This window comes from Vipera ursinii (genome assembly GCF_947247035.1).
Source record: "Vipera ursinii genome assembly, chromosome: 4".
Lineage (NCBI taxonomy): Eukaryota > Metazoa > Chordata > Lepidosauria > Squamata > Viperidae > Vipera > Vipera ursinii.
In genome coordinates, this window is record NC_139514.1 from 96,728,615 (window position 1) to 96,753,893 (window position 25,279).

At 36.5% G+C, this 25,279-nt stretch overlaps 1 protein-coding gene across 2 annotated transcripts in view; it reads right to left on the reverse strand.

Moving 5' to 3' along the window:
* Nucleotides 1-811: 811 nt before the first annotated feature.
* Nucleotides 812-25,279, reverse strand: part of NALCN (sodium leak channel, non-selective) — a gene marked incomplete at both ends in the record, with an annotated part of 220,409 nt that continues 195,941 nt past the window's right edge. For both annotated transcript variants that reach the window (XM_083361666.1, XM_083361665.1), the window contains 19 exons: nt 812-1,005; nt 6,755-6,872; nt 8,015-8,164; nt 9,083-9,233; nt 10,149-10,306; nt 11,146-11,261; nt 12,652-12,784; nt 13,839-13,932; nt 14,583-14,731; nt 15,359-15,427; nt 16,928-17,047; nt 18,914-18,988; nt 19,142-19,248; nt 21,531-21,624; nt 22,169-22,267; nt 22,366-22,486; nt 22,941-23,047; nt 24,113-24,217; nt 25,026-25,193. In XM_083361666.1, coding sequence (XP_083217792.1) covers nt 812-1,005; nt 6,755-6,872; nt 8,015-8,164; nt 9,083-9,233; nt 10,149-10,306; nt 11,146-11,261; nt 12,652-12,784; nt 13,839-13,932; nt 14,583-14,731; nt 15,359-15,427; nt 16,928-17,047; nt 18,914-18,988; nt 19,142-19,248; nt 21,531-21,624; nt 22,169-22,267; nt 22,366-22,486; nt 22,941-23,047; nt 24,113-24,217; nt 25,026-25,193 — 2,328 coding nt within the window. The remainder of the gene's footprint in view (nt 1,006-6,754; nt 6,873-8,014; nt 8,165-9,082; nt 9,234-10,148; nt 10,307-11,145; nt 11,262-12,651; nt 12,785-13,838; nt 13,933-14,582; nt 14,732-15,358; nt 15,428-16,927; nt 17,048-18,913; nt 18,989-19,141; nt 19,249-21,530; nt 21,625-22,168; nt 22,268-22,365; nt 22,487-22,940; nt 23,048-24,112; nt 24,218-25,025; nt 25,194-25,279) is intronic.

A 25,279-nucleotide genomic window follows, 5' to 3' on the forward strand; every position in this document is an offset into this window, starting at 1 on the left:
CAAATTGCTACCAAAACTGCAATATTTAACTTGAAAGAAGGGAAAATTATAAAATACATACAGAGTAATCCTATTAACCACATGTAATAGGAATTAATTTAACTAAAATAAATATAATCAAATTAAAAGTATCTCAGTTTTTGCCTTGGCTTATGTTTTTGCGATTACAGCCCAGCCCAACCATTCAACACGTGTCTTAGCTTGAAAGAAGTCATCTACTCTGACCCAAATAAAAATATCCAAGTGATGTGAACCACTAGCAGCATGTCCATACCAATATTCTCTTTGGTGTGCTTTTACTTCCACAACAATTGTGTCTGTGTCTCTAAATAAAAATGCTGTGTCCTCAAAACTTACCCATACTATTAAAATAGAGTATCAACCTGGTACACATCATGACATGTCATATTTTACTGTTAGTCCTCTGTTGTTGTTTCCCATATTTTAACAAGCAACAATATACTTTCAGAGAAACCTGAAATTTCAAATATTGGCTGAGAAGCAATATTGAAAGTCTGCTGAAAAGTAGGAAGCCCAGCCCGAGAGCCTGAAGCGTTTGATTTATGGAAACAAGTTCAAAAGTCCTCTACTTCTTCTGAACATTTGCATTGCTCATTATGTTAACAATCATGGATGTTCAAAATAAACATTAAGTAGTAAAACTTGCCAAGTTGAAAGACAATGAGTTCCAAGGCTTATCTTGATATAAACTGTCAATCAGAACTGTTATTAAAAAGCAGCAATGTCCAGAGTTGCTATTCCTTCATACGTGTGTTGCATAAGTGTGTCTTTGAGAGGTACCTTTTCCCAGTCAGATCTCAAGCAGGTCTTCTCCACTCTCGTCACTCTCTACAGTAAGTTGCCTTGTCCACCACTTCTTAACTTCCGATCCACATGAAGCCATGTCTGACATAGGATTCATTTTGCATACAACAGATTTCATAGTTGTCCGACCACCAATTTTTATATTGACTGAAGACACTGAATGGCTTATTGGTTTGGGGGCTAGGAAATTAAACAGAAAAATATTCACTGCAAACAAACCATCATAATGTTAAGCAATTCTAGTATGACGAAAAGTGGATTTGTGGCAAAATATTTGCCACCTCTGAAGCCTAATGAAAAGATTTTTTTTTAAAAAATATTTAATTACACAGTAACACCAAGAGGAAACACAATGTTAACTCCACAGATTATTTTCTTTGGTGAGAGAAATTAGCAGCTTTTGATCCCATGAACTTAAGGCTTCCATTATGTATTTGTATTTGTATTTGTATTTATTAAATTTGTATACCGCCCTTCTCCCGAGGGACTCAGGGAGGTGAACAGGGCACATATAAATAGAGGATACAAAAATTAAAATCCCTTGTTACCACACTTTCTCCTCTATTGAGGGCAAAACATTTCTGGCGTTATATCTACATAGAGGAGATCTCCAAGGACGTAATTCTATCTCTCTGAACTACTCTGTACTGATAGGTACTATATCTTGCCAGCTGCTGGAAGTAAGCTGATAAGCTATAGAACTGTATTGTATTTTCACATTTTTTCTACAATAGTGAAACCCTTTATATGTATGAATGTATGTATGTATGTGTGTGTGTGTATATATATATATATATATATACACACATACATATAAAGGGTATATATATTGCACTATATAGTATATATATATTGCACTAAATAGACTGTACATGGGCTAATTCAAATCTTGTTTCCAATTGTTAATAATTTTGTTATATATATATATATATATATATATATATATATATATATATATATATATATATATATATATATATGAATTAGCCCATGTACATTCTATTTAGTGCAGTAGTGATTAGAGTATTGAACCAGGACTGGGAAGGTTGAATTCAAGTCCTACTTGGCTAAATTGGGGCACTTACTTTCTCTCAGACTATTTCACACTGCTTTATTTGGAGAAAAAGAAACTACCAGAGAAAGCCGAGCATCTACAGGACACAATGTAATAGTAGTACAGGAACTCCTCAGTAATGATGGCAGTTGGGACTGGAATTTCCTTTGCTAAGCAACATGATCATAAAGCATGACATCATGTGACCATGCTGCTTAGCGATGGCAGTTCTGCTGTTGTTAAGTGATTCTTGCACTCTCATTAATTGCAATGTCTTGACCTCATTTGTGAACTCCTGTCAGCTCACCCACAGACTTTGGTTGTGGAAAGCCACCAATGAAAGTCAGAAATGGCAATCACATGACCATGGGATCATGTGACCTTGTAATTATGAGACAGTTGCTGAGTGCCTGGATTGTGATCATGTGATAGAGAAGAACTGTGACAGTGCAACTACCAGTTGTAAGTACCACTAGTTCAATGCAGTTGTAAGTTTGGTTTTAATGGTTGCTGAACATCATTAAACGAGGACTACACTTACCTGTAACAAAAATGAGAATGTTTACAATGTGGACTTTTGCCAATGTATATTATAAATGTATTCTAAAAAAAATCTTATATAAAAATGGCATACTATAAGCTGGTTTTTCTTCAATCATTCCAAGTTTGAAGTTCTGCTCCCTTTAATTGTGAGTCTATTGAATATTTCTTTATGCATTTAAATCAGTACATAAAAACATAAGTAGTGCCTTACTGGATCAGACTCTGGCCCATCAACTCCAGCAATCTATAAAAACAGTTGGCCAGCTTACCTCACAAGGAAGTCAGTTTGTCTCTCAGCAGATAGCCTTCAGAAGCAGTCATCTTGCCATCAAGGCTAATAGCCATTGATCCCCATGACTTCTATGAATTTGTCCAACTCTTTTTTGAAACCAATCAAGCTGGTACCCAACACTGCATCTCATGGTAGCCATGGATTTTCAAGGTAAGCCGTTTATGATACTAACTCTCTGAATCTATAAACGCTAGTTGTTTATAGCCCCAAGATCTTAACTTATTGTTGCTTTCACTATTGCCATTGTTCATGTTATTGCTGGTTTTTCTGTTTAAGAGTAACATTTATTGTAATCATTATTTGAGTATTGAACAGTTTGAGTGGCAGACATTATTCTGACATAATCCCAGTTCAACAGAACATTCCCCCTATTCTGTATTTAAAATGTACAGTATTTATTGAACAATAGATTTCTTTCTAAGCACTTAGAGCTAGGATTTTTCTCTTTCCTTCTGGTGTCACCAAAGGCCAAACTGAATTAAAATTCTGGATTCTACACAAATGCTATGAATGTAAGAACTGCCGTACTGAGCTGTAGCTTTGCTAGGTTACCTGGGATACTGCATCTCCAACAAAGGGGTAGAGATGGACCCAGAGAAGGTACAAGCTGTGCTCGAAGCCCCTGTATCAGAAGGAGCTGCAAAGCTTCCTTGGTTTCGCTAACTCCTACCGGCAGTTCATTCCGGCGTTTGCACAGATCAAGCTGCCAATCACCAATCTACTCAAAGCCAAAGGAGAGGGAAATATCCAGGCTGGGGCAAACACTCAAATGGTCCATGGAATGCCAGGCAGCATTTGAGAAACTCAAGCAACTGCTTGCGGTCGAGCCAGTCCTTAAACACCCCAATGCCAACAAACTTTTTGTCATCCAAGCAGACGTCAGTGATGTCACTGTGCATGCCGTCCTCCTCCAAAAGCTCCAACAAGGACTCCTACAACCATGTGCCTATACCTCCAAGAAACTTTCTAACACAGAGTGAAGGGGAATATGAGAAAAGGAAGCCTACGCAGTGCTATGGATGTTACTTACCTGGAGACAGGAAAGGGAATAAGGCTCCTTTCGAGGTTTGGACAGGTCACAAGAATCTGAAAGCACTGAAGACTCCCTGAAAATTGTCTCCTAAACTAGTGAGGTGGGTGTAATACTTCAATCAGTTCAGTTTCATCCTGTGTTACTTGCCGGGAGGAAATAATTTCCTGGCAGATGTACTCTCAAGGCTATGCCAATATAACAGCATAAGGGAGGAGACTGTAAACTCCATCATCCGTTCCAGTCAAACAGCAGCTCCCACCATCACCAGGGCACAAAGCAAAGCTGAGAGCAAGGTAACCGACAATCTTGTTCAACCGCTAAGAGCGACCCTGACCAGGAGCAATTGGTTTGCATGCCACAAAGCTGACTTCACTCTACATGATGGCCTTGCCTGGAGTGGGTCTAAACTCTACGTACCCACAAGGACTAGAGGACGGTAGGACTTTAGTTCTGCAGCATAGCCACAGTTCCAAAATGGCTGGACACTTTGGATTTGTCAAAACCTTGGTGAGATGCCAATTCTGGTGGCCAAACATGAAATTAAGAGTTTTGAACTGGGAAGGGGAAGGTTGAATTCAAGGCCTATTTGGCTAAATTGGGCCACTTACTTTCTCTCAGACCATCATATTCCATACTACTATATTTGGAGAAAAGCTATGTTGCCAATTGCCCTGTTTATGCATTCATGAAGGGTCACCCCAGGAAACCACCAGGTTTCCTACAATATATAGGTAACCCTATGGCTCCTTGGAAGGAGGTTTCTATGGACTTTATTGTGGAACTACCTGACAGCTCAGGGAACACAGTAATATGGTTTTTTTTAGTGACCTCTTCTCCAAACAGGATCACTTCATGGCTTGTCCCAAAATCCCTTTGGCACGGACCCTAGAAAAACTGTGCAACATATCTACCAGCTCCATGGAGCTCCGACCAGAATAATTTCAGACCGTTGTGTGTGTGTGTGTGTGTGCGTGTCCAATTTACTTTCCAATTTTGGCAAGAATTTTTAAAGCTCTTGGGTATCTTTATTATTATGTCAATTACCAACAAGACAATTGGTCAGACTTTCTCCTCTTTGCAGAGGTCACTTATAACAATTTATACACACTACCAGTTTCATGCCATTCTGGGTGGCCACTGGCAAAGAACCAACAATCTCTCCAAAGCATGTTGCTAGCTGAATGGGTAAAATCCCTGCAACTTACATGGCCAGTTGTCCACAAGGTGCTTAAAACAAGGATTGCCGACGGGTGATCCACAGGGGGAGGGCGTTCTCTGTGGGCGGGCCTGCCCTATGGAATCAACTGCCAATGGAACTCCGGACTGCCCCCGACCTTCGTTCATTTCGCCGGGACCTAAAAACCTGGCTCTTTGAGCTATCTGGTCTGGACTGAGGGGTTTAATGTTTTTAAATTGTGATTTAATTTTTATGGCTAGACTTAATTTAATTTATTTTAATTTATTTTAATTTTATATTGGATTGTTTTTAAATTTTGCCTTGAGTCCTTTGGGAATAGGGCGGTATATAAACCGAATAAATAAATAAATAAATAAATAAATAAATAAATAAATAAATAAAATGCGAGACACAAAAAGTACACTGACAAAAAGAGATTGCAGCAAAAGGAATTTAAAGTTTCCACAAAATTCCTGTAATCCAGACGATCCTTCAAGAAACTGGGACCAAAATATGTTGGACCTTTCCCTATCATTAGACTTATCAACCCAGTGATGGTGGAATTAAAGCTACCAAACACCCTTCAATGTGTCCATCCTGTTTTCCACTGCAGCCTTTTAAAATCTGCAAACACATCACCCTTTTATCCCGCAACCAAGCTGCCCCCACCCCTTATGCTTATTGAACCAGAACAACACTTTGGGGCCAAGGAGATCCTTCATGGGCACACAGAGGTAAGCTTCAATATTTAATCCCCTGGAAATGTTTCCCACCTTCTGAAATGAGTGGGTTGATACCCAACATGTGTAGTCACCATGCCTGTTCCATAAATTTCATAACTGATACCTTGACAAACTTCACTGAAATCCTAATCTTTCTTTTGTTTCTTTTCTTTCCCTAGGTTTAGCCTTTTTTTCAAGGGGGCAGAATGTCAGAACTGCTATCTTGAGCTGCAGCTTTGCTTTGCTAAATGCCAGCCTGCCATAGATTATGGGGGGAGGGAGCTGCTGAGAAGAGGAAAACCAAAACTACTTGTCATGCCTTCCCAAGTCCTCTGCTCATCGTACCAAGGCCAGAGACCCAGAAGGGGAATGCAGTGTCTCACCATCTAGCCCGTTGACACAGGGAACATGTGAATGTCACTGGGCAATAGGGAGATAACAGGGGGGAGGAACAGGAAAGGGAAAGTTAACTAGGGAAGCTTTGCACGCAAACTTTTAACTGTTGCTTCACTGTAATCCACTTGGCTTTTAGTAAAAGTATATCTTTCATTATAAATGGAGCCGAGGGTCTTTCTTTGTTAAGGCACCAAGTCAGGATAGGCCTGAGAATGAACTCTAAAGTCCATTTCTTATGGATTAGTAAATTTCAAACAATGGCTGTAAGAATAAGATGTTTGTTACTGATGATCTGAGGGGATAGGTTACGGCATAAGATAGACTAATATTAGAATAATTTAGTGCACCAACTAGATGAGAAATGTGCCCAAAGTGATTCAGAATTTGTTTCAATGCACAAATTTTCTTTTGAAGGAAAGGAAGTTGAAATTGGCTCACATTAGGCCAGAATATGAATCAGAAATTTCATTTCCTTTTCTCTTGAGAATATATTTGACACATGTTGCCATGAAATGTCTAGGATTGTCATATAAGATAGGTAGGTAGTCATGTGAGTTTTCTAACTATAACTAAACATTCTCTTGATTTTCAGAGCTATATCAGACAGAACTCCAAATTTCATTTACCGAAGGCATTTTGTATTTATTTTGTACTCTCAATACTCTGAAACTGCATCAGTTTGGTAATGTGCTTTATATCCCTTTTCACTTACCAGATGGCAAACGCCATTGTCCAAGCTTTCGCTGAGGTTTACCCCCCTCACCAGAATCTTGTCGATATCCACCTCTGTCAGAAAGCGTGGGACTAAGCAGCTGCTGTTCACTACTTGTCTGAATAGAATGAGAGAAAAAAGGAATTAAAACCTGAAAACAACAAAAAGGACCTTTGATTTTTGGCCCTTGTTTCACAAATTTTGCAGTTGCAATTTTGTGTAGATTATTCTGTTCAGCCCCGTGTACTTTCTTTTTGTTAATTTTTTAAAAAGCTACATTCATTGTCATTGACAGATTTGAATGCAGATTTCTCAAATGTATGTGTGTGCATATGTGTGTGTGTGTATCTGTTAATAATGTTTTCTACGCATGTTTTTTGTATGTAATTTTTCCAATCCATTTTGACACATTTCATCCAGGTACAAACATCCATATTTAGACTCTAAATGTTGCTCTCTCATTTAGATACTAATAGAATCTGTTGTGATAGATCAAGCCATTTTATTCCCATTAATATCTGTGTTAAGTTTCTTTTAAATCCTTGGCTACAACTTATTGATAATATTATTTATTGCCACATTTATTTCTAGAAACATTTTAGGAAAATGTATTCCAGAATGTTATGGGATTCAATGTGTTATTCCAAAATATAAAATACTGGTCACAGAAAAAATAAAGGTTGTTTATATCTGAGGGATCAAGAAATTATGTATTTTAGGCCTCATAAAATTGAACATAAAATTATATTAAACATAAGAGAATGGAGAAGTAAAAGAAAAAAAAGGAAAAAAGAAAGAAAAGCAAGTTTCCATGGCCAGCAAACAGTATGTGTCCTTTACACAGATTTTTGAGGCAGAAATGAATGGAAAGGTCTTTTACTGAGGTGCTTTAGATCTGGTAGGTATCTACCAAATATGTCTCACTCAGATGCAGTTGAATGTTTTCTCATATGTTGTGTACTATTACGCAGACCCATGGTTTTTTTAATGCTTCTAGGCCATATTAGGCTGTGGCTTCAAGTCAATATTGATTCCTGGCAAGTTTCTGGACAAGTCCCTGCAGTTTTCTTGGCAATATTTTGGAAGTGAGAATGAGGGCTGAGAGAAAGAGTGACTGGGCCAAAATCATCCAGCTGGCTTCACGTCTAAGGTGGGCCTAGAACTCATGGCCTCCCAGATGTTAGCCTGATGCCTTAATCACTACACCAAACTGGCTCCCTTTCTGGCTTTTTGAGAACAACAGTAGGGATGAACCTTTACCTCAGGCTGTGCACTGTTATCCTGGTTATTAGCATTCATATCTTCACTTGGCTGTGTTGTCTCAATGCTTGGTGGATTTAGGAAACGGCTTAACTCCTGCTGTTGACTCTCTCGGAGGCTGTGGATGATACTGCATGACTGCTGTTGTTTCTAGGAAAATAAGACACATGTGATATATTTTGTTTTCTTTAAAAGCACTTTTCAAAAACCCTTGGCAAGCTTAAGAAATATGGAAGGACAATTAACGGTGATGGTAGATGGATGGGATCAAACAGCTATGGCTTATCATTGGTGACAGACTGAAATGATAAGCATTTCTCCACAGTCACTAGGGTCGGAGCCTGACTTGATGGCATAAAATCAACCAAAGTACTTTTCAAAAATTAGGATTCTCTTTTAAATGATTTTTCCTATTGTATTGTTTTTATAAGGTACATATATTTTATTTCTGTTTTCAAGTGACTATCCAAAAAAGTTATTTAAATCAAAATAATAAAAAAGATGTTTTCAAAATATCATCTAGAGACTACTGAAGTATATTAGCTTCAATAATTTTTAAATTAGACAGTCTCTTCTTAAAAGCCTCCAGCAATGGGGCACTCACAACTCCTGAAGGCAATGTAAAAGTGTATTTTTTCTCACATTCTAGGAATCCAAATTCATTTCAAGCTTTCTTATATATATATTTAAAATGTAAAAGGTTTATAGGGGTAAAATCAACTCTTGTGTACAAAGTGCTCTATAATCACCAGTATCATCATCCTCCATTTTTTGTTGTTTTTCTAAATGTTTTCTATCGTGAGAAGAGAGAAGGAATTAGCAAGAAAAGGTTGCAAGGCTCATATGTTTTCACATGGTTTTGCGCTGAAGATTTCATAGAATCTTATTGGTTATTAAGGCAAGACTCCTGCAAAATGCAGGGTCTGGAGTAATAATAAGATTAATAACTATATCAATATTTATCTGAAATGTACATCTCTGTCATTTCCACTCAATTGTTCAAGTCCTATCTTCTGACTTTTAAAATAGCATTTAAAAGTATTAATAACACAATAATGTTAAACTTACTGCTCTAATGCGCTTCAAACATTTTTTCAACCACATGCGTATTGTCTGCTTGGCAACTTCTTCCTCGATGGTGTACTCTAGTTGTTCCCTAGCAAGGAGTTCTTCCAGCTGAAGACTTTTTCTGATGTCAACCGATCTATATGACAGCATGCTAGAAGAAACGTATATTAGTAAATATATATTTTTTAAAAAGGAAAATGACTATGTCAAAACCATATAGATCCTTTGGAATGTTTATTTGGCTTGTAAAATGATGCTTAATGTCTCTGTGTCCGTTGATAATTACATAGTGAGTGTGTTGAAGTAATTATACATTACAAGGAAATTTGTGATCAGAGCAGTTGGTAATTAGTTTGGTGAAGATCCAATTAATATAACTGCTTCTGTGACTGTGTCAAGGTAATGATTTAAAAGCTAACTTGCTGATGTGAGATGTATGATGTAATGATGGGAATGACTCAGCAGGGTCTATGTCCCTTTAAGAGCCAGCTGGGTCTGTGTCCATTTAAGAGCTTTGTATAAAAGGGAAGGCTCAGCAGATGTGTGCTCTCTGTTTCATTTCCTGCTGTAACTGCTGTGTGTTGGAGCCTGCTATATTAATATGTGTATGTATATTGTTCTTGATGTATGATATTGTAGATAATGTAAGATAAACCACCATTTAATATATACTGTTTATTGTGTTTACTCCTGGGTTATCTCAGTGCAATAAGACTGTGCATGCTCCGACAGATTGTTTATAGCTCTAACTATGTGCACTAACAAAAACGTTGTTTCTGTTAAAGTTTTCATTCTTACCTCTATTCATAATATGAAAGTTGCACTTTTTACAGTACATGATTAAGTACAGTAATGAGAAAAAGCAATTAAAATATGTTTTATTAATAAATAAATTTAATAGATCCCTAAATGAAAAACGGTAATTTTTATAATCTGTGTTTGTTTCTTTAGCCTGATAAGATGCAATGAAACCCTAACTGATGTAGCCCTATCTCCTTGGTTAAGCTTCCCTGAACTGAAGCTTGTGAGATACAGGTTTGCAGCCCAGCTGTGTTGTTCAGTATACCTCAATACATCATGGAATGTTACATCTCCACCATTATGCAATCTCTCCATTTCATAGCACATATGCTTGAACAGAAGTTTGTCCTTATCCAGATCTACCTCCAGTCTTCCACGTAATAGTCTCAACAAAAACTTGACTCGGAAAGTAGGAATTACTCCCTGGAAAGAAAGTCACAATTATAAAATACTTGCACCAGTAAAGAGCTTTATATTTGTCTTTTATTATTCTCCAAATAAATGATTTAGTAACATTGACATTTTTTGCCAGTCTTTTCCTATTATGAGGTGCCTGGGCAACAAGGTGGTGAGGTGAATTGCTGCAGCAGCAATTCAGGGGCTGAAGTAGGTGCCAATCTGAGTTCTACAGCTGTCATAGAGCCTGTCACTCTGTGGAATTCTCTCCCTAAGGTAAAAGGTGTCTGGTTTCCTGGATGAGAGATAGAAGGGACAGGAGTGACATTCAGAATGGCTCAGTCTGTAGATGTGAGTTAAGGTGCTGTTTATGTTAGTGCAGAACAGAAGATATGGTCTCTGTATATGTGCTGGGGTAGGGTAGTGGCAGCTGGCTGTCTAAAATTAAGCATTGTGGTATTGCAGAAGAGACCTGAAAGAGCCAGTTCAGCCAGCTGGTTGAAAATTTATATTGTGACCTGGCTGTCAGATGGAGCTCTCTAAGCTGGGATAGTGATGAGCCAGGGAAAATTGGACTGTTATGGGGGAGGTGGAAGGGCCAGGCAGTAATATCACGTTGGTGATAGCAGCGGGAGATAAGGTGAGAGAGATGGGTCATTTTCAAAGAACACTGCCTTGATGTGTCATATTGTGTTATAGTTCATAATTTGGGCCTGATTGTGGATGGGAGGGCAACAAAAGTTGACACAGACTTTTTCCAAGGATTTAACATTCCATTTTTACTTTAATTAATTGCTACATTTTAGCAATTGATTAGCAGAGCAGTAAGTCAATGAAACTTATAGTATTCAAGAGAAATTTCTTACCTCCCTTTTGTCATCAACCATATTCCATATAATCTGAAAATGTCTAAGATCATTATAACTTAAGAGCTGGTCTTCTTCAGTGGAATAAAATAAAGAGAAGTTTTCCACAATTATAGCTGTATAAGATAGAAACACAAAAAAGTAAGGGCTTCCCAAGTTATAAGCATTTATAATTGAAAATAACTTAGATTTGTAAAATCATAAAAGGATTTTGTCATGTGTAGGAGAAGGGGAGGCAGAGCATGGTGGCAGAATCAAGAGAGAAATCAGGCTGGAATCATTACATTCCCACAAGCAATCTAAGTCCAGCCCCTCTTGAATTCCATTGACTCTTATCTACACCAATTTAGTGCTGACCTTAATTGACTAGATTCTTCTGTATAGGCATGAGCAATAAATCAGTGGAATTGATTCTTTGAGTCTGACATCTGATGTATAAATGTATCATTTTAATTGTTTTAAAAAAACAATTCTCTGCTGTCTTCATTAGAAGCTGAATAAGTTATAAAGTAGTATGGAACCATAATGCGCTTATTTTTTCAACTCTGCATATAAGATGTTTAAATAAAGGAAATTACAAACCTTGTGCATAACAAAGGCAGCAACAAAATAATCCTGCAATATTTTGAAAAATCTGACATTCATTAAAACAAACATAATTATTTTTTTCCCTTGCCTGGTCATGTTCTCAAAACTAATCTGCTCACCATGGAATATGAGTGAGATTGAAGCAAGCAGTCAATAAAATTGGAGCTAAAAACTAAGAACACTAATTTCTCTCTGATAACTAACATTCTGTCTTTCTGATCCACACTTAATCCACAAACAGGTTTTTTTCTGAGAAATCTGAACCAAACTTCTACATAGGATATTTGAGATTAGGTGGATGGCTGCATGAAAATCGCAAAGACCATATCTAGTCTGAGGTTGTTCATGTTGCTTTAAACATTCATGTGAGTACTTTAGGCAATGTATGGTAAGAGCCAGAAGTGAGATTCTGCTCCACTTGCTTCTTAGGTGAGGAAAGCAGTTCTGTGGTAGCATCTTCCATGTGTGTTTCCTGAGACTCTTCAGATCAGACACAGAATCTCGGTTATAGAACTCATTTTTGTTTTGAAAACTTCTGAAACTCTGGCAAGCCTTATGGGATGTTTACTAATTTTATTTTGGATGGCATAATTGATTGCACTTATTAAACCATGACTAATTGTTTTTATTTTATGGTTTGTAACCAGATTATTTAAATGTTGTTTCATTTTTTCACTAATAAGTATGAGGGCTGTCAGGATTGAACAGTCAATTATAAATATATAAAATTAGTGCATGTGGCGGTTTGATCATACATAGAGAAGAACTGGTTAAATCAGTAGTATTTGTTAATTCTGACTGACTGAAACACTGGAGTTAATGGCTATTTTTAAGTATGACTAGGTCCTGAGCAAATCCATAATAGAGTTAAAAAACACAGTGAAAACTTTATTGCTGTGTTTCATGACTAAAACTTACCCACAAGTAAATTCAGCATTATGTATGCAATGATGACATAAAATGAACAGAAATACATAAGAGCACCGGCATAATTCCCACAATCTGTTTTCCAGTATGTTCTGTTATCTGGAGTACAAAAAGGAGGTTGAACCTGCATGAAACAAAAAGCTAATAGGGTTACAAAAGTAGATATGGTGCTCTCTCTCTCTCTCTCTCTCTCTCTCTCTCTCTCTCTCTCTCTCTCACACACACACACACACACACACACACACACACACACACACACACACAGAGTATTTTGAACTTCAGCAAAACTGATCAACTTCCTCATTTCTCTGATGCTTTCCACTCCACATGTTTTTTCCCCCCAACCAAGCATTCTCTTAACATCAGAATCAAAAATATTGTGGGTGTGTTGGGTATTTTATATGTGACAGTCACCATGAAATGGAGCAGCTCAATTGTTGTACTGCCTATACAACACAATCTCTTTTTTATTTATGCTAAAAGACTACACCATTTCCCCCTATAACCAAAGAGTAAAGTTATTCTGAATTGACAAGAGAGGAAGAATGGATCATATAATTCAAAATGCTGTTTCCAATAATGACCAAACATTTCTAGAGAATTGCCAACTTCAGTTGTTTGGATATGCATATTTGTATTTATATTTTTAGTTCTATTCAGCTAACCTTCATATATAGATATATTCTTCCTAAACAGATATTTTCTTTGGGTGTAGAATATAGACCTTATTATACAACACCCATTTAAAATGCCTCCTAACTTAAAGTCCATCACCACATCATGGCAATGGGATAATTTGGGGGCAGAGAAGGGAGAGTTCTTTCACAGTATTTCTCACTGACTGCTTCAAAGATCCAGAAAAAAAAGAACAATTCTTTATCTTTGTTAATACATTCCACAGAACAGAATTGTTAATACATTCTCTAGAACTGAAAACCTGTCACCTTTCATTTCAATAAATACAATAAAACTGCATGGACCTAGTTGGGCATATAGCACAAATATTTCCTAATAATTTTTGCCAAGTACTTATACATTTATTTCTATAGCATTTTCAAGAGTCAATAAATCAAAGTTTGGGTGAAGGATCACATTTTTTAAAATAAAATGTAAGGTATTTTTAAGATGCAAAGCTTCTGCTGGCTAAAATGATGCAGGATTTTAATCAGTCAATTTACCATGCAATCATGCATTATCTTGTTCCAGTCTTCTCCAGTGACTATTCTGAAGAGTACAGTAATGGCCTTACCAGCTGATGAAAAGTTGGCATGCCTGTTTTTAACACATAAAAATAATTATTCAATATTTCACAACTAAGAACATAATCAAACAATCCTCTAGGGTATTTGGGTAATTCCCCCTTCCCTACCCAGGCTAGCTTATACAAGTCTAGTCTGCTACAGTACCTGAGTTGAATGATAACATGGTATATTTTCCCCAATCTGCACAGAAAAGGACTGGTGTGGTATTTGAATAAGACTCCCTAGTTGGAAGTAAGGTAGTGTTTACTATATTTAGAGCAGCAGGATAGTTTAGATTGTTCAGAACTAGCTGTGTTACATACACCTTTCTGTAACCAGCACTGCCCTGAAAATTGCTTGAATATGTCTCTTCATGGGGCTGTTTTGGATCTTAAGCTTGAACCCAGACTAGCTATTATTCATAATAGCTCCTGCTGTTTTCCTAGCTTGCAGGTTCTGCAAATACTCAAACATTCATTGTAGAGTGGATTCATGTATACTTGAAATGCCATATAAGCATTACTTTGATATTTGATGCTGAATTTTCTGAGACTCTCAGTCACAGATCAATAGGGCTGCCTCTCTGGTAATGTAATAACAGAGGCATCCATCAAAGCAAGGATGCTCTAAAACAAGATCACAGTTATCAAATACTTTCAGATGAAGTGACAGAAATCATACCTGTTAATGTTCTCTCCATACTTCACAGTTCCAAACAAAACTACTCCAGCAAAAGCATAGCAAAGCAACAGTAGGAACATTCCTACAATGATGAAAAAGCTTTTGTACATGCTGACAACCACTGTCAGCAGCAGCATCTTCAGAGTCACCTGGAAAGCAGTGGGAAAGAAGGCTTGGTATAAGACATGGGTCAAAATGGAAATGTGCTGAAGTTGAAGTGGACTGTTTCAACCTCACTGGGATTGTTCCAAGAACGCTCTAATTTTGCTGGAACCTCTGTAACAATTCCAGGCATTGTTCCAAGCCAACAAAATTGACACAGATTCAGAACATTGTTTTGTATATTTAGAACTGTTCACTTTAAACTGAAAACATTTTAATTCAACAAAATAATTATATAGTGAGGTGGTTAGAATTTGTGTTGGAATGTTATTGGTAAAGGTTTTGTTAATTTATTGCTGTACAGTAGATGTTTAAAAGTTGTATGGATATTTATTTTTAAGCTCTTTCTATGGTATGCAAACATTCATACGCTCATTCATACTATGGAGGTTTTTTGTTGTAAGCTTCCATCTGTATGAAAACTAAACAATTTTGCCTACTTCTAATTCTGATTATGTCAGCTGTTCCTTTTTCATTGTTCTTTACTTCTAGGCTATAACAATGTATTGGTTTAAACCAGTAAGAGCCTCAATTCAATAAAAAAAACACACAGTCCAACTTATTCAATGTGTAATTAGTATAAGCATGGGGGAAAAACCCTCATGTGTACTTACGTGCTTTCCACAGATTGAAAAAAACCTGAACACAATAACACATGCCCCCATCATATAGGTATAGGCATTCTGAAACACAAAGCATCAGCATAATCAGTACTCAGGACTGATTATTAAATGCAGCTCAGGATTGTATTTTTGCGATAACCAGTATAGCTTTAATACAGTACATTGAATGAGTGCATAGTTCTTGATGTAAAAAGACTCATAATTTCATTATTTAGGTGTTATTACATGGAACTTGTTAGACAGAAATAGAAATAGCTTCATATCTTTCTTTCTTTCCTTCTCTTTGGAAACACTTCTCCATTGCTAGATCTTGTTCCTCTGGCCCCTCATTCCTGAAATTTATTTTTGGCTTACAACTCTGGACTGGGCATTGCAGACTGTAATGGGTCTGACTACTGGTTTGCACCAAGACCTGCTATTCTTGGTCATGGCTAAGCCACAGCTATGAGCTTCAGATAAGAGATACTTATTCTGCAGGTCTTCCTCTGCCTAATTTACAGCCTGCCATTCTAGCTTTATCTGTTACCTGATTTACAATTAAGTTAATAAAACCAAATGTGTCAATTACTGATGATTACATTCGGCCTAGTGTGGGGCAATAGGAAGACAACTGGTTCTAAAAAGCAGAGAAATTAAACAATAGCTCTCCCCCATACTTTGTTCCCATCCTTTGGTATCCATATCCAAAAGCATATTATTTCTGACATATAGATTCCATAGAAATTGACTGACTTGTTTTTCTGCAATTTAAGACAATTATTTTATGGGTTGGTAGAAAACAGGTCTTGGCCTTCTTCTGATGGATAACTCTTCAGATAATTGAAAAGTTCTATTATATGTTTCTCTTGGTTATCTTTTCTTTAACATAATCAACACATAAATTAGGCTTAATTTTGTCTGCTTATTTTGATTTTGTTGATCTTCTCTGCCCTTATTCTAATTTTTCTGCATCTTTGATACCACTAAGTAGAACTAGATAAAGCACTCAGCACTGAGTTGACCAACACAAAATATAATGACACTATTTCTAAAGTCATAATTTATCTTCCATGAATTTTTCAACATTACTTTTAAAATCATGTAAGCAGCCTTTGCGGGAATACATTTCATCAAGTTTATTCTTTTCCTTACAATTGCTAACATAAAATATACATAGGACTAACAAAATTCTCTATAGCATTTACTATTAGGGAAAAATGTTAATAAACAGGAATATTTTAGCATGAAGGAATATTCAGTCAAGTAACATTCCATTCCGTTTCTGACATAGTATAGTTTATAAACATATGTGCTACCACAATAACTAAGCCCAATGCAAATATTTAGTGAAAACTGCATCCTTTGAAAACTGCATCCCATTAATTCTAGTTTAAATCATTTGTGGCTACCTGAGTAAACTCAGTTATAATATTAATTGTAATTACAAAAAATACTGTCTTTTCAGGAATGACCATAACAAGGCAAGATCAAGCCTCAAAGAATTATACATTTTGCAGATTCGCAAAAAGAGCAAAACTATCCTACATTCTTTGAATAGACAATGTGGTTCTTGAAACTTACAGTTATGGCAAAGTGGAGAATCACCCATATGACACCTAATGATGTCACCAAGAGATCATAACGATTTCTTCTGCTCTGCCAAAATCCAGCAGGTGACATGGCAATAATTTTCATTGTAACCTTGCAAAAACAAATGTATATGTAAGAGCTTCTCTTTGTATTAAGCTGACTTTGTAATAATGCCGCTTGGGGGGTGTATGAAAGCCCTAATAAGCAGGCATATACATAGAATGAAGGCTACTACTAAGCTTGTAAGCCGCCCTGAGTCTTCGGAGAAGGGCGGGATATAAATGGAATTAAAATAAAAATAAATAAAAATAATCATGAATGATTCCTCAAAATTATGTTTTAATAATATTCAAATGGATAATTATTGAAAATAAATTTAACTATTGGATTAAAATATGTATAAGCAAAAACAAACCTGATATACAAGAAAATGTTACAACATATACATATTTTACTAGTCTTTGGTTATAATTATTAATGCAGAAAAAGAAACCTATTTTAATGTTTGATCGATTACTTTATATCTAATCAGCAAATTTTTTTTTACATGAACACAAGAAATTGGCAAAGCCTCTCCTTTTGCTGTTCATTATGATTTTAATTAACTTAATTCTGTGGTGTTTTTGTCACCATCTATTAACATGGACCAAAGCCGATACAGGAACAGTGATTAGATCCCCATATTTAGATATTTTAGATAAACCTTATGAGTAGGGTACTAATACTTCTAAAATCCTCCATTCAAACCCAAAGACTTCATTTGCTTGCAAAAGCACCACCTTTTTTCTTGGATTGTGTGTCATGAACAGCAGAATGGTTACAGCTTCAGACTGGCAGTCCTGAAAATTATAACTAATCTGTATACCTTTCAGATAGGTTTTAGATCAGGACATGGTACTGAGATGGCATTGATGATGCTCGCAGATGATCTCTGGTGGAGCTGGGATGGGGGTAGTGCATCTCCTTGATCTTATTGAATTTTGATACTATGGTCAATGACATTCTTTTGTACTGCTCACAGGGTTTAGGAGTGGGAGATATGGTGTTAAGGCAGTGGTTCCTGTAATCAGGTCCAGGAACAGCTTAAGTTCAACCTTGACAAGCTGAATAGTTATGGGTATTTGGAAAACCCAGTACAAAATATTTCATTTTTAGTTCTGAATGGGGTTGCACTTCTTTCGGAATTGGTGTGCAATTTGAAGACTACTTGGATTGACAACTCTTGGATAGGACCACTTTCATACAAATTCATCTAGTGTATCAACTACACCAAAATGCCTTTAAGGCAGTAACTTACCACTGCAATGAACTCTACATGGGACTGCCCTTGAAGACTATTTAGAAGCTGTAGCTGGCCCAGGATCAGAAGCATGGGCAGTTATCGGCATGCCATGGTATGGCCAAATAACATAATGTGTCTGCTAAGAATGTCAATAGTAGGCAATGGTTAACCAACAGGCTTCCAGATATAATTTGGGATGCTAATGATCATTTATAGAACTTTTCATGAGTTATCTGGGGGACTGCTTGTCTTCTCTCCTGTGTGGTCTGGCAAAGTGGACAGTGCCATTTGATGGGATCAAGAAAGTGAGCCTTTCCTATTATAGTGCCTATCCTCTGGAATGATATTCCCTCAGAGATTCATAGTATAAAACCCTCACTCTTACCTTATTTAAGACAGCCCTAAAAACCTGGCTTTTCCCTGGCCATGAGTTAGAGTAGAGGTGGACTCCTTATGAAGACAACTGGCTTAATAAAATCAATGTTATGCTTCTAGACATCTGCTTTTTTATACATTTTGCATTGTATCGTATTAAATTTATATTATATGCCACCTGGAGTCATAATGGACTCAAGTGAGTTATAGATGTAATTAATAAATAGCATCTATATTATCTTCTAATATTGTAATGTACAATAAATGACACAAGACAAATCTAATCTGAACTTATTTACAGAAATATTGAAATATATTACCTCTAGAACAAATATGAAGGTGAAGACCACTGACATTGCAGCTAATGGACCAGTTACTGGATCTTGATCATCCCACTTATGCAAAAGAAAAAAAAAGTTTATGAAAAAATATCTAATTTTCTTTTCTGTTTAAAATTCTACCACAGTTGTTCCTGTTTATTATAAACACAGCGATTTTCTCCTATTTATGCTCATTTGTAAATAATTAATAAAGCACCTTAAAAGTACCTTAACAGATAATAGCACAGACTGGGCCAATACAAGAACTGCAATGGTTCTCTTGAAAAATGGGTGTTGGGTTATATCATACATTTTAGCTCGGAATCCATCATTATCTGAAAAAACAAAATAAAAGCATAAGTTTATATAGGACAGAATTTGCAATGACTTCTACAATTTTCCCCCCTCAGTGCAGCTGTTATTTGTGGGCACATATTAGTCAACACAGTATAATATTGTTACTTTCATGTGTGAGCAAAGTAGATAGATTTGAGCCCTACAAAGCTGGCTTTAGAAAAAGTTAAGAAACATGAGACATTATTTCTGATGAGTGCTTGGTAATTAATAAAGCCAAAGAATACACACAAAAAAGAACTAATTGATCACAGAAAGCATTTTATTGTGTTGGCCATACCAAGATGTAGAATGTCCTTAGGAAAATAGAAAGTATAACTTTCTCCTCATGTGGAACTTACACATGTGACAGGATGTCACAGTCCAGACAGAAAATGGCAAAACAGACCAGCTCCAGGATGACAAAGGAGTGAGATAAGGCTATATGAGAGCCATAATGGCACAGTAGTTAGAATGACGTATTGCAGGCTAACTCTGCTAACATTGCCAGGAATTTGATTCCTTTGATTCCGACTGGCTCAAGGTTGACTCAGCCTTCCATCCTTCCGAGATTGGTAAAATGAGGACCTAGATTGTTGGGGGCAGTATGCTGACTCTGCAAACTGCTTAGAGGGGCTGTAAAGCACTGTGAAATGGTATATAAGTCTAAGTGCTATTGCTATATACTCGCTTATTTATTCACTCTATATGCTGAGTATATATATTGAAGCAGGCTTGAATGCAATGAGTGTAGTTTTAAAACTGAAAGAAACACTTCCATACCTTGAGCTGTATTAATGAAATTACTATGATATCTGAAAATGCAAAGGATCTGCAAGGTTTAGTTATGAAAGTCAAGGAGCACAATGAAAAAAGAGGAAGTTTAAATGCAAAGAATAATGATAAAGATAACAATACTCAACCTTAAAACTGACAATGAAGATACTGAAGTGGCAGGTAATTTCTGCCTTTTAGGATTATCAGTAAAATAACTAGCTGTCCAGAGATATACTGTAGACTAGCACTTGGTAGGATAGTAATGAAGGCCTTGGAAAAGATATTTAGATACTGTGATATGTCTATACCTTCAAGATCTGAAACATGCAGGCAATAGTTTTCTTTATGATATTCTATGGAAATGAAAGATGGACTTGAAGAAGAAGCAGGATAGAAAGATTATGGATGCTTTGAACTTTGGAGTTAGAGAAGGCTCCTGAGAATATCATAGAACACAGAAGATGGAATAATAGGATGAAAGGTACCTTGGAGGTCTTCTAGTCGAACCTGCTGCCCATGGCAGGACATCCTATACCATTCTAGACTCTCTTTGGGCTTGATCGGATGGATACACATGATCATAGAAAGAATAACAAACGAATAGAACAGAATGTCTATTGAGATTCTCAGTTATCCAGGTCATGGTTGCTCCAAAGATGCTTTTTCAAAAGCCAACTGGACATTTCCTTGAAGACATTTCTTTGAAGACATTTAGCTTCTCATCTGAGAAGCTTCTTCAGAACTGAAGACACTTCTTGGATGAGAAGCGAAATGTCTTCAAGGAATAGCAAAGTTCAGTTGTCTTTTGAAAAAGCCCCTTTGGGATAATGGAACAGAATAATAAAGTTGGAAGGGACCCCAGTCCTCCAGTTCAACCCCCTGCTTAAGCAAGAGATCCTATACAATTTCAGACAAATGGCTGTCCAATCTCTTCCTAAAACCTCCGGTGATGGATCACCCATAACTTCTGGAGGCAAGCAGTTCCACTGGTTAATTGTTCTCACTATCAGGAAATTTAGTTCTTCCCTCCTTGAATAGCTTTCATCCATTGCTTCTTGTCTTGGCTTCAGGTGTTTTGGAGAATAGGGTGACCAACTCTTCTCTGTGGGAGCCCTTCAAACATTGGAACACTGCTATCATGTCAACAATAATGGATCATAGAACAAATTAATCTAGAGTTCTCAATCCAGACAGAAATGATAAGGCTCAAATTATAATATTTGGACATGTTATGTGAAGACCCAATTCCCTTGAGAAGTCTATAATGATGGGAAAGATGGTAGGAAAGAGAATAAGATGGCCAGCAACAATATGAATGACTCAGTTATAATGGTGATGAGTGCATTGCTGGAAAACCTGAAGGATCATTTTGGGGATGAATCATCCTGAAGGTTGCTAAGACTCAACTTCAAGATGATGGCACATAGTGACTTAAACATTTGATCATATGCATTATCACTTAGTGGTTTTATTACCTTTTGAATCTGAGTTTTAAACATCTAGATACCTGGACGTGGTGGGAGGTGAAGAGGCTGTGCTATCTTTAATCTGCTCTTCAGATCTTCCCATCGCCTCTGGTCAACTGTTAGTAGAGCTGTTCCCTAAAACAACAGGAGCCATTACCACCAAAATGTATTTGCTTTTTTCTTATCATATTCATTATTGGAATGAATAATCATTAGGGATTCTTTCAACTAGGGAATTGTGCTCTATTTTGCTTCTGTTTTAGGGGTTGTTTTCTAATTCCTCTCTCTCTCTCTCTCTCTCTGTGTGTGTGTGTACGCGTGCGTGCGTGCGCTTTGTCCATTTTTTAAGTTAAGAGTCTTACTAAAAATTTGGTAAATCATATCCAGGTTGTGTACCTGGTAAGAACAACCAGAGGGGAAAAATGCTTATAGCAAGACTAGAAATGTTATACTTACTGTAACTCCATTAATATAAATTAATCCTCTAAATACTTAGGTATGCAATACATTACATGTGATGCAAAAAATAATTTTATAATTGAAAAAATATCCCTGCTGTTTAATATAAACACAACTGTATGTTAGCTCAGCAATATTATCTGATTACACATGAAGACATTTAAAAGTAACACAATATAAACATGATTACTGTAGAAAAATAGAAAATCTGCAGTGTTACCTTGTTTTCATTGAAATTAGCAATGACAACTCCAACAAAAAGGGTAAGTCCAATCATGCAGCCCAGGAATACAAAAACATGAATGTAGATGCCATGAATCTGCAACATAAAAATGTATCAATATTACATTTGTCTTATTAATAAGAATGAATAGGAAAAAATCTGACAGGTCTTACAGATTTGAGGAAAATACTTACTGGACCCACACGATGAATGATGACATCTCTGACTTCTACCCACCCCTTTAATGACAGGACTTCAAATAATGCCAGCATTGCATTACCAACATTGTCAAAGTTAAAGTTTCGAGGGTTAGCCCTGCAATACAACACAGAAATGAGGAGTAAAAAAATGTTGTTTGCCAACAGTATATCCTAAAACAGTGCCAGGTTAGTAACCTGTTACTCCCCAATGTGATTCTCTTGTTCTACCCTCTCCTGAAATTCCCTCCATGATGTTGATCTTTTGTACTCCTTAATTCTGAAAAAGAGTCCTTTTTGGGGTGGGGGGGATTTTTGATGGAAGAAATTGACAAATGGCAACTCAAGAGAATTAAGCAATGCAATGAATCAATTGCTCTTTTGTTATTTACCCTACAATAATAATCTCTAGATATATTGTCTTTTGGACAGAAGACGCATTCCAATGTGGCTGTTGAATTTAAAGATTTGAGACTGGAAATTATCATTCCATTGGATTAATCTACTGGAGTAATTCTATTAATCAACACTAATAATAAATCTATATTTAAGGCCCAAAACACATTACTTACCAGACACGAGGCACCCAAAATCCAGGCTTTTTTTCACCAGGTCTTAGCTTCAAATTCAGATTTTTGGAAACACTTACATTTATTCGGAATATACCATGACAATCTTCCTGTCAGAAATATAACATCACATTTTGTATAGAAACCAAAATGCTTTATTTTAATATATGTCAATAGCATACTGTAAACAAACAAGAGTTATGCCTCAGTTTAGGGAATCTGCCATTTATGTTCAGGAATGCAGAGAAGCTAATCTATGCATGAAGAAGACAGAACTTATGGTGAGAATTTTTCCCCCAGACTTTAAGCAATATTTTCCTTGACTGAGACCACACATGTATTGCGAGCAACATCAGATTTACAGTACCAGAGATCTGCTTGGACAGCTGGAGGAGTGAGTCTGGATTCTGGAACTCATTCAGTTAAACTGTTCCCTCTCAATGCTTGAATTCTTACTTTTTTTTATTTTTATTTTAATCCCATTTATATCCCGCCCTTCTCCGAAGACTCAGGGCGGCTTACAATTCAAAGCACAAATCAATGTGCTTAGCAATAGCCTTCATTCTATGTATATGCCTGCTTATTAGGGCTTTCGGGGGCCCCCAAGCGGCATTATTACAAAGTCAGCTTATTGCCCCCAACAATCTGGGTCCTCATTTTACCTACCTCAGAAGGATAGAAGGCTGAGTCAATCTTGAGCCCGGTGGGACTCGAACCTGCACTAATTGCAGGCAGCTGGTGTTACTTAAGGAGGCATTAGCCCACTGCTCCACCAAGGCTGTTGGGAAAGGCACAATTATTGGATTTTACTGTTCTCACTAAGCTAAATACTGAACCTCATCAGTTACATAGCCGATCCTTGCTTCTATTTGTCACATTTTGTGATAATTTATTATTTGAAAATTGTTTGATGTATACACCTATGTTTACGCTTAGATAAGCATATATGGTAGAAACCATTGTGAGAGGGCAATACTCTAAAAGGGAATCCAGAAGTATTTTTAAACAAATGATGCAGAGGGAAATGACTTGTCTTCACACAACGTACACTTTCAGTTCTATGCCTTTTTTTAGTGTTTCTACATAACATCACCATAAATTAAGCCTCATCAGCTGATTAAAATGAGTGAAAGAAGGAGGAGGAAATTATCTAAGTACAAAAAACTTGCTCTTACTCTTGCAGTTATATGGGGATCATTGCACTTGGCCAGTTTCCCAGCAAAAAGTTGAACTCCAAAGCTTGCAAAAACAAGCATTAATGTCAATAAAAGGATTGAAACCTGAAAAAAAATAGGAAAAAAAGTATTTTTCTCTTATATTTTCTATAACAATAATCACCATGCAATGACTTTCATTTCAGAACTGCAAGGAAGAACTGATTACTATAACAGAATTTTTAGGATGGCAGCTAAGTGGTTTCTTCTGTTCATGTTTTTTCCATCCTTCTTTTCATATACACTAGGAAGTAAGCTTACTATATTCAAATTTACTCCCCAACCTATTCAAATAACTTGCTATATATTTCATGCATTCAAGCAGGTGCACAATCAAAAATGTCCTAATGGAATGGCCAATTTATTCTGCCAGTCATGGCAATCAGATTTATCTATAACTCTTTAAAGGCAACCCATATGCTTATATCAAACCATGCCATTCACACATAGCAAAGTACAAAGTTTACTTTTAACATTTGCTAAAATTTGGTATTCAGAACTTGGGGAGAACAATGGAATATGGCACCGCAGCAGTTCATTTCTTTGTGTAAACATGGGAAAATTTAATGCATTCTTGCAGAAATGTAACATTTTTCCCAGTACAAAATATCACCTATTATTTTTTTGAAGAAAATGTAATACCTTCATAGTAGTAACATTGTATTCTTAAAGAAACAGACTGCCTGCTTTAAATACATAGCTATGGATGTGATTAGAGGTTATAACTGGATGGATTCACAAGCAATTACAAGGGACAAGAACCAAGGAGATTAATTCGTTAAACTTATTTGTAGACCTCTGATGAAATATATGTGTTGATGGTTTCCCTTATAAAAAAGGATATTTGAAATGAGAAACCATACATAGTACTCACTAGAAAGATTTCTTTGAAGCCACTAAATAGTTCCCGAACAACTTTTCTCATCTGAGGCACCAGTTTAAAAATACGAAGGGGCCGAAGACACCGTAGGACCATTAGCAGCTGAGCTCCTGATTTAGCAGGAACATTCTGGGGCATCCAGCAGAGAAATATCAGGCTTACCTTTGGAAAGAGAGAAAATAACCTGAATTATAATATGAGTTTTAACGTGTATTTCATGCATACACTAGAGGTAGTCCTTGACTTAT